Raw genomic sequence first — 16,040 nt, 5'->3', positions numbered from 1 at the left:
CCACTTCTTGCTTTTTTTATTGACAGATCAGGAAGTGCTCTCACCACTGAAAAGTTTCAAAGCCTAGCATTCTGGAGCCAGTAGAACTGGATTTGACGCATGCCTGGATCAATATGAAGAGATTGGACATCACAACTGACAGTCTGTCAGGTAACACAGAAAATCACAACCTTGGGGTAGATAAACATCTTGTAATGCATCAATGCATCAGTGTGTGCTGAGGCATGCTGCCTAACAAATCCTATAGAAAGGAGGCTATGGAATTGTGTAGCATCCTTGTGCTTCTTCTCTTAAGATCTGGAAGCTATGCAGCGCCAATAGGGAACTGTCCTTCAGCACAGAAGAGAACTCACCCACACACATAATCCATCAATCAGATAATGTACTGGAGACAGGAGAGTGCTGGGTTCATTCCCATTTGACCTCCAACCTCAGCAAATGACCTTGGGCCAGGCTCCATCTCAGCCTACCTATTTTACAAGGTCACTGTGACTATTATTTAAAAGGAGGAGTGAGGAGATTATATATATACCGCCTGCCCTGATGTCCTTGGAGCACAACAAAGGTAAAGCGAATGTACGAGGAGCAAGAATATAAGAGCATCGCCATCAAATGGACTGCACCCACATGCAGGGGATAGCGACCGCCATCGCTTGCACATCTGTCAACACTTGGGTTGCGATTTGGAGCAGATACCAGTGTTTCCTTACTGTTCAGAGAAGACAGCGGAAGGCAAGCTGCTGAGTCATTTCGATTTGTCCAGTGGAGCTTTGCAGCAGTTATATAACAAGCAGTGCTCTTTCCTTTCCTCTCCTCTCCTCCTAGAGCTGGCAGCAGAACTCAGAGGAGTTCTGGCCCCCAGCCTCGCTCCTGCCAGTGCCTGCCTGCTTGCCCACTGCTTCTAAGCATCCCCTTAGACCCCCGCTCTCTTCCCTCAGGACAGAACCGAGGAGCCCTGGTCACCAGAACTGGCCAGGTCGCTTGCCCTTTAGATTGCTGGCCATTGCTGAAAGCACAAGGGAAGCCACTGTGATGGAACAGCTGGGGGCGGTAGGTGGGGGAGGAGAAAAGGGAAGAGATTTGAGGGCAGAAAGGAGGAGACCCCCCCCTTTCTGCCTGTCTGTGAGGCAGGGCCAAGGGACCTGATGAAAGCCGCTGAATAATGGATAGGCAGAAGGCACAGCGGCGGGGGAGGAGAAACGGTGCGCCTGCTCCCTCTCACGCAAACATGGCAGCAAGCACTGAATATTTCATGCACAGCGTGAAATTGAGCATTCAGGGTGCTGTGAGGCCAGGCCGCGATGCTCCCTGCGTGATAAGGCCCAGCTGCCTTGCTCAGTCCGACGGTGCCCATTGAGTGGGTTTAAAAATGAAGGAGGGGCTGCAGGGGGGAGATGGTTTCCAGCTACGCCTCAGGAACCCCAGTCAGCGTCCATTGCCAACTTAGTAGTGCAACTGCCCGACGCGTCCGTACAGCACCATGAGCACTATGGACGTTGCACCGGGATGGGGCTCTCGAAAACAGCTCTCTCTCATCACCTTCACCAACGATCTCCCAAGCCCCTGAGGGGGGCGAAATAAACTCTTGGGTCAAACTGGGGTCACGATGAACAATAAGGTATAAGCCTACATCTCTGAAGGTTTGAGTCTCTGGCTAAGATCCCATGCACGCTTACCTGAGAGTTAAGTCCTGGAAGAGACTCTGAAAGACTCACAGATTTATTGTGGCATCCGCTTTCAGGGGCTATGAGAGCCCAACCTGATAAAAAGTGTTGTGCTTGCTTGGAGTACAGAACACTTTGTGCATCTGGTTAAGCTGCCTCCAAGCCCAGGGCAAGGGCAGGCTTCAGGCTTGTGGGCTCTACTTTGTTGTTGTTTTTATTCAAATACTAAGGAGAACCAACCAGAGCCAATTGCAAAAATAGTGGCTCGCTGGGGAGAGCCCAACCAGCTGAACATGGTAGGTCAGGGGAAGGGTCTACTGGGACCCAAGCCAGTGGTGTAGCGTGGGGGTGCAGGGGGGGCCGGCCGCACCGGGCGCAACATCTGGGGGTTAGGGTTAGGGGGCTCAAATCCACGGGTTAGGGGGCGCAAATTACTTGCCTTGCCCCGGGTGCTGACAACCCACGCTACGCCACTAACCCAAGTATTGAGATGATCTGCACATAAACATACAAATCTGTACCGGAGTGAGTTACTGCAGCTCAGGGGATTGGCCTACTTTAGAAGGCTGGAGGGATGCCATTTTGTTGTTGCTATTTAACAATTAAGAGTCAGAAACACTTGCCAGTCGTTCTGCTGCAAATCATCCAGTGATCCATCAGAAGATCCAGATTTGCTTTATTGCCCTCCCCAGCTCTCGTCTATGAAAAGATAATCCTTCTTCATTCTTTTCATCTTTAAGTTGCCACAGATTTTGTTTTTAATGCAGCAAATATGGCTCTAGGTTTTCACTTAAAACCATGTGGGCAGGATCCAGTTAAACTAAACATCTGAAGCCTAAGGTGGAATGAGCTTCCAGCGATCAGGGTTGGGTATCGATCAGTCCATCCGTTGCGTAGTCCTGATGCCCTCTATGTCCTTCATGCTTTCTGTTCCCCTGCTCGGCATCATATATAAATCCTGAACACCAAAATCCTGAGCACAGATCCTATTGTGCAAAATAGACACATGTGAGCAACTTGATCTTCACATCATTTGTTTTGTTCTGAGAATCTGAGCTTCCATGGTGCTGAATCTGAAATGTTCTGGGACAGAACTTAATAATGAGTTTTGTGACTGAAGACCACGGAAGATGGCAGCCTCTTGAGCAATGGCAGGGCCAGAGTGCTTTGAGTCAGACTTTAGAAAACCGACAAGGAAGAGAAAGAACAACCAGTGATGCGTCCAGGTGCAAGAAGAGTGAATGGCTTGAAGTTGCAGGGAAATCCCACCAAACAAAAGTTAGCAAGGGCATCCCTTCTGCAAGAGTTCCTGGCGGTTGCCCCCAAAAAGGAATGTGTTCTGGGGCACAATTGGAACAGGGGCACAGCAAGATGATGAGTTACGGGAAAAGGCTAACTAGAAGCAACTGCAAGTCCTGCAAGTTCATGCACATGCAAGCCCAGCATAGCAGCCAAAGGCCAGAAGAAACAAGTGCCCTTTTCAACCACCAAGAGAATGATGCCAAAACACAAAGGGCTGCAATTATTCATGGAGTATCTATAAGCAGGTAGCTTTAGAAGTCACAAACACACAATGGGGGGAACTTCCTAGTGCATAATGGAACCAGCTGCCTATAATATTATTGAGCATATAAAGCACAGTGCTTTGGAGTATTCTAAGTGTGTCATACTTCTACAAAAAATTGTAGAAACCTTTCAGGGAGAGGCTGAATGGAGCATTTGTTGGATTTGGTTTAGTTACAGAGTGGCCAATCCAGACTACGTGGTCTATTGTGACTCTAGTTCCAGGACCAGAATTAACAAGACAACCCTCAGAAAACTGCATCTGCCAAGAACCATCACAACCACTGGAAAGATGAGACAGGAGAAGCTGATCATCAAAAGCCAAGCGAAAAATGACCCCAAAACACCACCCTGGGCTTGCATGAAACAACCAGAGAGCATGAAGAACTGAATTAAAGACCAGCAACCCCAAGGAGAGGTGAAAATCACAGGCACATCATTCTCCCTAAGACAAAAAATAAAAAAAAAATGCATCACACAAAACAGCTAATGGCAACCACAACAATGTCTCAAGAAAGCACAGAGAACATAATCTCTGCACATGATCATGGGGTCCTTATTAGGTGTGGATATTTTTGAGTGGATGTGGAACACCATCAAGATGTTGTAAGAGTGGAAGACCAGCAAATATATCAGGTTGCTGCAGTGCCAACCCCCAAAGCTCAAGGTGGTAGGCTATGGGGAAACAAGGAACGCTTAAAACCCAATGGCACACTAGGCTATCCAAGAGGTGTGGACCCTAAAATCCATTGCAATATCACCAAGGAGGTTTCCCCAGTATTGCGGACAGTGCTACGAAACTCAGCTATATAAGCTAGGTGCCAAATGGTTACTTAAACCAGGTTACAGTTGCCAAAACAGAGTGCCTAGTTGCCATTTGGGAGCCAGACGGCTCAAAGGTCATATTTTTTCCATATGACTTTTCGGTTCTGATTATGCAGATAAAATAAAGGAGGTCTACAGGATGTGTTGCTAGTGTGTGAAAACAGTCAAGATCCAAGGATCCCCAGGCATGCACCTCCAGATGGTGATGTCAGGCAGCATCCTGGCGCCTGAACTTGGTCGCAAGTGGTTGACAGGCAGGTGCAAAATGCACCTGCCAATTTTGAATGCTGATTACAGGTGATGTGTTAAAATTAATCCTGGAGTGTGCGATGTCTTCCTGTCTCCAAGCGACTTGCCTAGGTCACCTGTGGACTCCTGGTGGTCTTAATCAGAAGATGGGGGACACTGCTAAAGAATCCCTCCAAATGTTGGATTACAACTCCCATCATCCCTAGTTGCTAGCCATACTGGCTGTGGATGATGGGAGTCAGAGTCCAACAACATCCAGAAGGCCACAGGTTCCTCACCTGATAATCAGATCCATCCATACTATGCACCAAGTATCCAGGTTCAGTGTGCAAATTTCACACACACAAATAAATTCCAAACTGGCACACTTTGCACTGAAACAAGTATTTGCTTTTGTAGACTTTTGTAGTTTTTGCTTTGTTTTTGCCAAGTGTTAGGAGGAGAAGCCTTGGGAGAAATAGCAAGGCATACCTAGAAGTAAGATAGCAACACTGGGATAACCAGCCAAGTCAGTGATACCAACTCCATGTTTCCATATGAAAGACCCTCCAAGATTTCAGTGGTGAATTTCTCAAGAACGTGCAGTTTATACCAGATCCAAGATATTGGACAAGATTATGTGCACTTCTGGCGTGTAGTAGTCTAGCCATATAAACCACAAGCAGCCCAGGCGACAAGGTCATTTGTTGGCTACTAATTGCAAAGCCATTTGGCAACGCTGAGAAAAGGTCAACTTTATTCAGCTCAAGTCTTACCCAGAGTAGACCTACTGAAATTTATGGACATGGCTCACCCTGTGAGCTGCTGTGTTCTTCCCCCACCCCATGACACAGGAGAGCACTCAGTTGAATGCCACACTTTCCCTGCCTCTAGCCCTGATTTACTAGGGTCAGGGAGGAGGGGAGAATGGCGAGCCTGCTGCCACTTGTGCCTTAAGACAGTGGAGAAACAAGGAAAGCGAGGAGTGAAAAACAGCATGTTTATTTACAGAGCCTGGGCCAGGCTTCAGCCACGCCAACTGGTGAAGCACAGCAGCTGCGACCATCTCACACAACACAATTAAGTCCCATTCCCCAAGCTGTGCATAACGACTAACAGAAACGAGGAGGTCTGGCTCCCAGCCGGCTGGCTCCTTCCTCGTGTAGAAACAGGGATGGAACCCCCAAAGGGCCAATTTCCTGTCTGAACTCGCTACTCGGGGGCATTCCTGCTCCACCCCACCCACCTGCCCCTGGCTGCTAGCACCACACTAAAAGCTTTGGGTGAGGCCTTCTGACTGGGAAGGGATTAGGCCCTGGGCAGAGGAAGAACCTTGTGAGTCCTTCCTGCAGAGGCTGAAACATCCTGGGCCGTTTCCTGTGTCTCCTTTGATCTCCCCTTCTCCCTTTGCCTTTCTTTCCCATCCCAAGTGATCCTGGATTGGCTTGTGCCCCTAAGTGACAGGTGGGAGAAAAGACCCAAAAGGGGTCTTTCGGTGGGCAGCTAAAGGTGGGCAGCAGAGAGCCTTAGAAAGCATACGTGGCAAAGAAGAGCTGAAGAAGGAAGGAAGACAGAGAGAGCAGAGCAGAGCCTTCTGGAATGACTGGCAGACTGCACACTCCTTGCCAGCTTAAAGGACAAGGCTTAGACCATCTACTGGTCAAGGCCATTTTAGCTGCACCCTGCAGGATTTCAGTTCTGCTCCTTCACTGGAGGTTTTAAAGCAGAGGTTGGGTGGCCATTTGTCATGGATGCTTTAGTTGAGGTTCCTGCATTGCAGGGGGGGTTGCTCTAGATGACCCTGCTACTCTATGTTTCTACACGATCAGTATTTCATCTCACAGCCTTAGGAAGCCCAGGTGATAGAATTATTCACCCAGAGATTGACTGAAGACACAGAGCATGCAGCTCCGTATTAAATAAAAACAACACACACAGCACAAAATCCAAGAGGAGCCGATTGGTTCCAATGGACTGCATGGTTGCCCTTGGCTCGGGGTTCAAATCCCAGTCACCACCAGCTGATCAGAAGCCAGACTCAGTTTAACCATCTGTGAAGTGGAAACAGCAATGGCCTTACATAAGAGGAAGACCAACTAATTTAAGATTTTGTTAGCCAAATCCCAAGGGGGGGCAGCTGTGACAGTCTGATGGAACAAAAGACAACTAGAAGTCTTGGAAACTGATTTATGATGCCATAAGCTTTTTGTAGGGCAAATGTAATTAATAACTAGACATCACATGGACACCCACACGAAGGCATCACAACAGCGCTGCTTATTTTAAATATGGTGTTGGTAACCACGTTTGTGCCACGTTTGGGAAGACAATACTGCCACTGGGCAAATGTAGAAGTAGCTATTGCAGGTCTCTCTCTCCCTCTCCCTTTCCCTCACACAATGCCTCAAAATCTAAACCAGGGTGTGAAGGGTTGTAGATGACAGTCTCTCTTTTCTGCCCTGTAATGCATATTGTGGAGATTGCTGGAGTTTCACCAGGAATAAGGGATGGTGGCTCAACCTGTCTGGTGTCAAGCTAAGGCCTTCCCCCTCCTGCTCCAGGCCCCACAGATCCCCATCCAAACTGCCTGCAGAAACAGCATGCCCAGCCTTGGCACAGATTAGCCTCCCCAGTGCAGAAGTCGACCCTTTAACCTGCTGCGCGAGTGGGGAAAGGCTATTCGAGCTGCCATTTTCTTGCACTGCAACTTTAAGAACCCAGTTCCCCCTCCTCTCCATCTCTCTCTCTCTCTGCTGCATTGCTGACCCTGTGGCTTTTCTCTCTCTCTCTCTACCACCCCCCCCTTCCTGCCTTTACACCCACAAGTGAGATGCGGTGCATACAGCTATTACAGAAAGAAAGCACACATGCATCTAAGCCACCACTCCAGCCCTACACACACACCCCACTCCTTTCTCCCTCCATGCCCATGCTTTCCAGAGGGTGGGGTGCACATTGCAGTACGGCAGGAGTGCACAACTGAGCAATCGCTACAAGGTCAAAATGGCTTTGTGTCATCTACAAAGGCTGTTTTCCCCTTACGGTGGTCCACGCCTTTTTAAACCCTAAATGTGGCATAAGCAGGCACTCATATCTGCCCCCACCCCGCCTACCTGCAACCAGGCGCATATTGCACAGAGGGAAGTCTGGTCACAGACCCACCCATGCCATGCTTCCCTTGCACGCGCATACACACACACACGGAGCCCGCTGGGTCTTGCCACCTTCCTCCCTGCTGCTCACCCAACCTCGCCATCTCACACCCCTATTCTCCCGCCGCCTGAGACACGCGCGCGTCCCCTCCATCCCTTTTCCGCATTTCCACCCCGTCTCCTCCTCCTCCTCCTGGCAGCATTTGCAACAGCCTCAGTACAAGCCGATTGTGCGTCGGGGGAGGCACTTAAACCCCTCCCTGAAATGCTGCCGCCAGCTCCTTTTGTTCGCCTGCAATCCCCCTGCCTGCAGACTCGCTCTCCAGCTCGCGGGGGGTGGGTGGGTCGGTGGGTGGGGTGGGGCCCAGATGGGAACGTCTCTCTAGGAGAGAGGACGAGGTTGCGGGGGGGGAGCGGGAGAGCGCGATGCTGCTTTTCAAAAGGATGGCATTTGCAAGCGCGCAACAAAATGCAACGCGCCAAGGAGGGCGGCGCGTCCCTCCCCCGCTTGCGTGCAGAGGGGCGGCGGCGGCAGCAGCAGCGGAGAAATGCAGGTTCTAGATAGACGAAGCCCCCTTGCAACGGCATCGTCGGCTCCCCCGCCCGTCCCGTGGCAAGCCGGATCGCTTTCATTTCGCCGCTTGCCCTCCCCCTCTCCAAGGCACCGTTGGCGGAGGCAGCGGGCTGCTGCAGCTCCGAGGAGCAGCTTGGAGGTGCGCGCCCGAGGGCGGCATGCGGAGAGGGCCACCGCGCGCCTTCCCGGCCCCGTCGAGCACGAGGTGGCCCGCGGGCGGCGATCCCACCCAGCCGAGAAAGCGGCGTGCCTTACGCGCGCCTGCATGGCGGCAGCCAGACGTGCGCGAAGCACCAACGGTTGCCCGCGGCCAGCTCGAGAGAGACACACCCCGAAGCGACCGAGGCGCACAAAACGCCCAGACACCGCCTCCCCTCCCAATTCCTACGCGCAATATCTCTCGGATCTCTACAGAAACCCGTCGGGTTGCATCCGAAATTGCAAACCGCTGAGTTATAAATCTGGCTTAAGCTGGGCCACCCTGCGGAGGCAACGGGGGGGGGGAGCGCAAAATGTCCTTCTCTCCCCTTCTTGCACGACCTCCACGGTGATGGATGCGTGCAGGAAAGGACTGTTGTATCTGCATAACCGTTCCCCTCCAAGGGAAAAATCAACCACACGGATAAGACCCCCCCCCATTAGAATAGATGCTTTGGTGTGTTATGGTCGATTCCATCGTCCTCCGAGACGCAGCTAGCTCCGCTTCGGCCATGCACTCGAATACGCACACCCTCCCCAAGGAAAACCCGAGGGAGGCTCGCCCTTCTCTCCGACCTGCACAATGTACTATAGCTGACACAATCCAGATACGTGTGTGTGCTCGTGTGAACACGCTCTTCAGCCCTTCTCCGCCCGCCCGCAATCTTTGGGTGGAAGGAAGGGCGTCGTATGGATCCTTTCAGGCTCCCGAATCTCCAAAGAGCCCCCCTTGTGCGCGCGCGTGTCCCTGGCGAAGGGGGCGAATGCGCCCGCGGAGAGCCACCGCGGCAGAGATTTCGCCTTCTCTTTCACCTCCCCGTTCAAGGCCAAACGAGCAGCGGGGAGGGGCAGGGCTCTCCGGAGCGCCGTCTCCGCTACATTTCCCCCCTTCCCCCGTTTACCCATCCAGCCCGCCGCCGCCCCCGAAGCATACAAAGGAGCGCCGGAGCCGCGAAATACCTACAGTGACCATGCTTAGGGCGCGCCGGGATCCTGCCGGGCAGCGGCGGCGGCGGCTCCGTGGACGGCTCTAGAATCGGGCTTCTTCGCCCCCTTCTTCTTCTTCCTCCTCCTCCTCCTCCTCCTCGGGTGGGGCGGGTCGGAACGGATTGGCCCCGGGTGCGGGGCGGGGGTCGCCTTGCCTTCCCGATCGATGGCGAGTTGGACCCCCCCGGCGACGGTGGCGCATACAAAATAAGGGGGGAACCGTCCGGGTGAGGTGGGGGGGGGGTGGGAGGAAGCGAGGATAAATTGCTGTCCCGGGGGGGCGGGGGAGAAGCGGAGGGAAGAAAAACCCTTCTTTTTATAAAAACAGCTTCCCTCCCGAGGAGAAGGGAGGCGGGGAAGGAACGGAAGAAGAGGGAAAGGAGAAAGGATGGGCGTCGAAGCGGGATTTAGCCCGGAGAAGGGAGCCGCGAGGAATGTTAAAAGGAGAGGAGGACGGAGCGGAGAAAACAGAAAAAGAAAAGAACGCGGGAGGGGGGGAGTAGAACGAGAGAGAGAGAGAAATGGGCGGATTATTTTTTTTTTAAGGGGGGAAATTAAAAAGGGGGGAAACGGAGGAGGGACGGACGGGAGGCGAGCGACTCGCGGAGATTCACACAATGGTCCTTTAAACGCCCTTGACTATTTACACCCGGGGATTTTGGCGAGGGGGGGGAGAGGGGGATGGGCGGGCGCTCTCTTCTCCGGGCCCCCCCTCGGGGCCTGTCCTTGGCCGCGAGCAAGGCGCTACTCCGTCGGGGGCCCCGGCCGCCGCAGCTGGGCTCGCTCCGCCGCCCGCGCAGCCCCTCAGTGGCCCCCCACCTGCCGGGCCAGAAGCTTTTATGAGCCCCCCCCCAAGACTGACAGGGCCCCCGCTCATTGGCTGGCGGCGGCGAGCCATCACGGAGGCGCGCTCCTCCCTGCTCCGCTTAGAAACCCCCCCACACACACACACGGTGGAGAGGCTGCGTGGGGAGGTAACGATGGGCAAAACGAAATGCGCGAAGGAGAGAAGACGAAGCGCCCCCCTCTGAATCTTTGCTTCTTCTCCCATTCTTTATCTCCCGATGGTGAACCCTTCCCCGCCCCCCGTTGCAGACGCCCGTTCAGACGGGCATTTAGACCACCCACCAGCCCAGGGAGGAGATAAAGCGAGGAAGGCGCCATAGAAGGCGCATAGAACAGGTGGTAGAGAAATGTCTCGCGCATCCTGCCCCAGAAAGCGGGGTGGGGGGAGATAAGGGAGATGGTGGAAGGAGGAGGAAAGAGCTGGGATAGCTCCGACAGTACAGCATGGCAACTCTTAATCTCAGGCTCGTGGGTTCAAGCACCACGTTGGGCAAAAAAAATCCCTGCATTGCAAGCGGGTTGGGCTAGATGACCCTCGGGTCCCTTCCAACTCTGAAATTCTATGATTCTAAGAGAGAGAGAGAGAGAGAGAGAGAGAGAGAAGATCCCCTCCACACACACACACTAGCTTCCTTGGAACAATGAAGAAAGTGCTGGAGCAGAACTATCAGATCATGTAAGGCTGCATGGGATCCACAACTTGCCCCCCACAGCAGCATCCCTGCAGCATCGAAGAGGATGCTGTGCTGAGCACACCCAGTGGTGGACAATTCTTTAGTTGCCCTCCAACATCCTCTGCAATATTGGCAAGGGACACTTGGAATAAGAGCCAGCCATGCCAGGCAAACTGATTCTGGTTGCAAATGAAATTGCTCCAACTGAAATCCAGAATGTATATTCCAGACTCCGGTTCTCTTGCAGGGCTTTGAGGTGGTGCCCATACATGCATGCTGAATTGACCAAAGGGAGAAAGGGCAGATATCTCTCACAAGGGAATCACACTTAGATCTGAAGCTGAAAGTTGATTCCCTGGTATTCAAGAATCAGTGGGCACAGAGAGCAAGATGGTGACTGGAGTAAGCAAGTGTTCACAGCTAGGTCAGGGAACTCAAAAATAGCTGTCCTCACAACTGAACTTGTGCTTGCCCATTTTGCATGTAAAAGCATTAGATTGGAAGTTGCACACCCCGGCGCACACAACTGAGTTATTTAATGACATATCATACTCAATCAGGTGCCATATTCCTGTAATGTTCAACTTAGACTCTAGTGTCCTGGGTGATCTCTTGGCACCAGCTTGGTAAACCCCCAGAAAGAATTTCTCATCCAACTAAAAAACAACTGAGCTCCTTCTGCTATAAAGAGACCCACAGTTACTCTAACATTGAGGGCTTCTAAATGAAACATACCTGATAGTTGTTTATCTGCCTGAGGCAAGTTTGAACTTGGCTTTGTTTTTTTAAAATATATAACTGAGAATATTTTTTTGTCACAGATGTCCTGAACATTATTATTTTCCTACTCTAGCAAGTATCCCAGAGATGCGCTGCGCACCTGAGAATCCATTCAGGCATATTAGAACTAAGGTAGGGTTACCAGACATCCCCAGTTCCCGGGGACAGTCACCAGATTGGCAAATCTGTCCTCGGACAAATTCTGTCCCCAGAATGTCCCCAGATTTGCAAATCTGTCCCTGCGAAACGTGGCAGCGGCAGCCTCAGCAGCCCGGAGCCAGCCTGGTAGTGCAGTTGGCTCTGGCTGGCTTCAGGAGCTGCCCACTGCTGTGGTACCTGCCATTTTTCCTCGGTGGAAGTCCCCATATGATGTGTCTTGTGCGCAACACATCATATGGGGACTTCCGGTGAGGAAAAATGGCTCCGGGCTGCTGACTGCCCCTGCTGCCGAAGGGGAACTGAGGACGTCCGGCGGTTCAGATTTCCTGCCCCCTTCCCCCTTTGTTTTGACTGATCGGGGGAGGCCCAGGAGTTGCGGGTGGGCAGCCGTTGCCCAGTTTTAAAAAAACTGTGCATTTATGTTTCACAGGGTGCGAAAGAAGGGCTTTGCACCTTTATACAATATGCATGCGTGCTTGGCCCCAGGGTCTTTTGCCTCACCATCCCCACTACTGACTCCCTGTTGCTACTCAGCTTAAAAAAATTAAAAATTAAAAAATGTCCCCGGATTCATTGAAAAAAATCTGGTAACCATAAACTAAGGGGGGGCAGACTGGGCAGCTACTGCTTAAGGATCCTACCTGCCTAGACAGCTCCCCCCAGAAGAAGCCCACCCTCAAGCAATTTCTTGGTCTTCCCTTAAATAATCTTGAAAATTGTAGTTTGGTGAAGATGCTGATGATTTTCCTCTTGGGGGCAAGTTGCTAACCCCCCTCACACAAAACTATCATTCCCAGAGCTCCCCATGGCGAGGGAATAGCTATTGAACCCATTGAAATCTGTAGTGTAAATACACTTCTCTTGGCTCCATGTGAAGCAAGGGTTTCCCAGCCCCTTAACCTCTGCACTCCAATAAAAATATGGAAGTGCAGGAAACACCATTGATTGAATCCATCTAGCTCAATATTGACTTGCAGCATCACTCAGAGGGGTGGGATCATTCCTTGTCCTACCTGAAGATCCTGAACCTGGATCTTCTGCATGCTCCTGGTGCCATGGCCCCTCCTATCAGTGTAGTTTGTTAGAGTGCATGAGAACCATCCATACTTGGGGATTGCCCTTAACAGCCCTTTCCTAATCTTGCAATTGACTAATTTCTCTTACAGCGTCAGAATTTTGCTGCCAAATTTTGATCCCGCATAATGTCCTGGACACAAGTATTCACCAAACTGGAGTAGAGCGTGTGGAATTGCAGGGACTGCAGAATTTCTAATTTCAGCAAGGGGGATGTGTGTGTTTTCATCTCTCTGTGTGCCTCTTGTCACTTTTCCATTGGCCTTGGTACTGCCGTGTTTCACCAGGCGAGGTCGTCTGTTTGCAAACGTGTCCCAGAAATTTGTTGGTAGGCTTGTTTTAGGGTGGCTCTTTTTTTTTTTTTTTTGTCTTTTCAGTGTGTTGTTTGTTGCTGTTCAGTTTGATGAGCTAAAAACATGGCTATTTGTAGGCTCAGTTGGCAAGCACTAGCATTTTTGATCTTTAGAACTGGCCTGTGTTTTTATTTTAACTTGTCTCAGCCTTTCTTTCTTTGACTTGTGATCGTTTTTTATTTGGGTAGCGCTAGATAACACTAATCCTTTTTATTTACAAGGAGTCGCAGGAGGGAAGGGCACATCCCAGTTCTTCCCTGCAGCCCTTGTAGATGGGGTGCATACAGAAAAATCTGTGGCAGAACATTAGCAAGATTTGTACAGTATGATCTCTAGGTCTTTGCAGAAGAACAACCATGTGCTGATTTGGTTTCTAGTAGTTCTACCATATTAAGCCTTTGAAATCATGTTCTCAGTAGGTCTGCTGTACAATTATTCTGTCAGGTTCTGTCATTTTGTTTTTGCCAGCATGGCCTTACCTGTAATCTTCTCCTCTGCAGGCCATGCATACATATTTCTATCATCTATTGCTTGTATTATTTACCTTCCAGTACCCAATGACCTTGGAAATCTCTGAGTTTATTCCAATATGACCACCCTTGCTTGTCATTCAACCTACCGCTAAGTGGGTCTGAAAGAGGGCCTCAGTGTTTGCCATGATCACCAGACCAAATTGTACAAATCGAAAAATGGAAAGCCACTGCCCGCTCCCATCAAAGTCTTCCCTCAAAGAGCAGAAGGTTAATTGTTGAGAGAGCCATAATGAATCTAGCCTGGTTGGCACTGACCTCTGATTCTACCAGACCTGCAGACCTGCAGACCTGCAGTCAGGGCTTCTTTTTCTAGAAAAATAGGTGCTGGTTCTCACCATGAAGTTGTTACATTAAGTGCCACATTTTTGTACATAATGGAAGATCTTGTTCCATACTCACACTTATGGGGTGTGGCTTCTGGCTCCCCTACCCCATCCTTTACCATAGTGCCTACACAACATCACCTTAGTCCTACTACCAGCCAGTTGCTATTACTCTTTATATAGCACTTCAAGAAGAAACCAAAAAGTTCTACTGCAATACACTCAATTTCCCCATGCTGTGGAAGGAAATGGGTGCTTTGTTCCCGTTTCAACAATTGGGAAAACTGAGGCAGGTTGGAAAACAGGCTGCCAAGGTAGTGGGCTTTGAACATAGCTCTTCCGTGATTCTGAAACTGCTGGACCATATTGTCCTTCTCCATGGCCCATCATGCAGTTCCTTCTCATGCAAGAGAAGGTTGAACTGGGATGGAAGAGAGACCATGGCTGTAGGTAAGAACACAGGGCCTTTCGCAGATCTTTGCTCCTTCCCCTATAAGTACTCGTTTAAACCACAAGGAGAACAATCACCCCAGACTCAGGAGTGTGTTCCAGAAGTCCTGCACCCCAAAACGTCCTTCCCTATTATCATGTGACTTCCCTCCAAAAGTAGCCTCTTCCTGTATCAGTAGATCAGACTCCGCATTCTGAGCTGTGGTTGAGAAAGGAATGAAAACAAGGCTCCCCGCTGCTCTCTTCCACAGACACACACCTTGCCAAACTGAGATCAGCACCCAGGAGTCATGTTCCAGCATCAACAGCCTATTGGACCTCTGGAGAGCTTTTGTTTTGAAAACTCTCTCTCTTTCTGTTTCTTGAAAGCATCTTAGAGGTATGTTGCCTTCTCCTCCTCCTTGCCCTGCCCTCTGCTTTGCTATGCAACATTGGTCAGACTGTTGAGGAGGGTTACACATAACAACATCCTTTCACCAAAAACCAACAGCTGTTTTCTCCATCTAGCTTCCCTGTGGACAGTCTCTTCAATCCTCTGAGCCTGTGTAGCCCTGTGATTCCTCTGTGGTGATCAACAGATCTCCCTCACTCCCCACCCTCGCCCTGCCAACTTCCACCTACCAGAGGAACTCCTGTGCAGAGCAAAGAGAAAGCAGCCAGCAAAAATGTCAAGCTCTCTCATCTGCAAAATTCACTGCTTCCCACCATTCTGGCGCCCTGCAGCTGAGCTTCTAGCCACTCGGAGGATCAATGTGAACCATTTTAAACAGATGCCATCTCTGGCACCCCCTGAGTCCCGACCTCTGCCCCTCCAGCCCCTCTATCTTCCCCCCCTCCCCGGCTTTCAAGTGGGTGGGGACATTTGCCACAACTAAGGGAAGAGGATTGGTTTTCAGTGAAGCCCCCTACCTCATTTGCACTCAGGAGGTATCGTGCTGTGTCTTGTGGGCATCTGCTCATTTTCAGCAGCATCGCCATTTCTGATGGAGGGTGAGAGAGAAGAGAAGATTACAGTTAGTCTCAGCGGAGGGAGGGAGGGAGGAGAGAGACACACACACACACGCATAACTAGGTAACGGTTTTGTATCCACGTCCGGTGATTTATAGCTGTGCCGGGCCTATTCCACTGGGGAGATCTGCAAACCACACAGCTTGCGCTGCGGATGAGAGGAACCAAAACCAAGCACGCCCACCCACCCTCTTCTCGCACGTTTTTTTGCTCTCATGTAGGAAGAGAGGCAATCAACAGGGTCCTTTGAAGGGAAACTCCAAGAGGGAAATCGAGGAGAGAGGACTGTCAGCAGGAACCCCTTACCATCCACCCAGCAGAGGCCTGGGAAATCACTTTCAGTTTCAAGTGAGAAGGTTAGAGCAGTTGCCAAGATGCAGCTGGAGCTGAAGAGGGTTCTGTCAGTGATGCTAACAATCCAAACACCTCTGGGTAGCAAGGTAGTTGCAGAGAATCTCACCTGCTCATCATGGAGGAGAGTGATCCCTTTGCTGCAGAGGGCAGGGAGTTGTGGAGTGGGCACAAGGAAAGGTAGCTTTCTGTGCAAACATGTCACCAGGGCCCTTGTCGACCAACCTCCCACCTCCATGATAGGCTTAGCAACCATCATATTGGCTGCTCACCTGGGTTCCTTATCAGCTTAAAGCT

The 16,040-nt window shown here is 51.0% G+C and overlaps 1 protein-coding gene across 7 annotated transcripts in view; it reads right to left on the bottom strand.

Annotated features, from left to right (window-relative positions):
* The window catches only part of ELAVL3 (ELAV like RNA binding protein 3), a 77,076-nt gene extending 67,076 nt beyond the window's left edge, over positions 1 to 10,000 (bottom strand). For 3 of the 7 annotated variants that reach the window (XM_083593777.1, XM_083593783.1, XM_083593778.1), the window contains exon 1: positions 9,169 to 9,999. In XM_083593777.1, the coding sequence (XP_083449903.1) occupies positions 9,169 to 9,177 (9 nt within the window). In that variant the 5' untranslated portion in view covers positions 9,178 to 9,999. Of the gene's footprint in view, positions 1 to 9,168 lie in introns of all 7 variants that reach the window. The other 4 variants (XM_083593779.1, XM_083593781.1, XM_083593780.1 and 1 more) reach the window with 3 other exon arrangements.
* Positions 10,001 to 16,040: the final 6,040 nt, after the last annotated feature.

Source organism: Podarcis filfolensis, assembly GCF_964270895.1.
Source record: "Podarcis filfolensis genome assembly, chromosome: 17".
Lineage (NCBI taxonomy): Eukaryota > Metazoa > Chordata > Lepidosauria > Squamata > Lacertidae > Podarcis > Podarcis filfolensis.
Note: the sequence above shows the minus strand (reverse complement) of the source record. Positions and strands in the feature narration are given on the sequence as shown.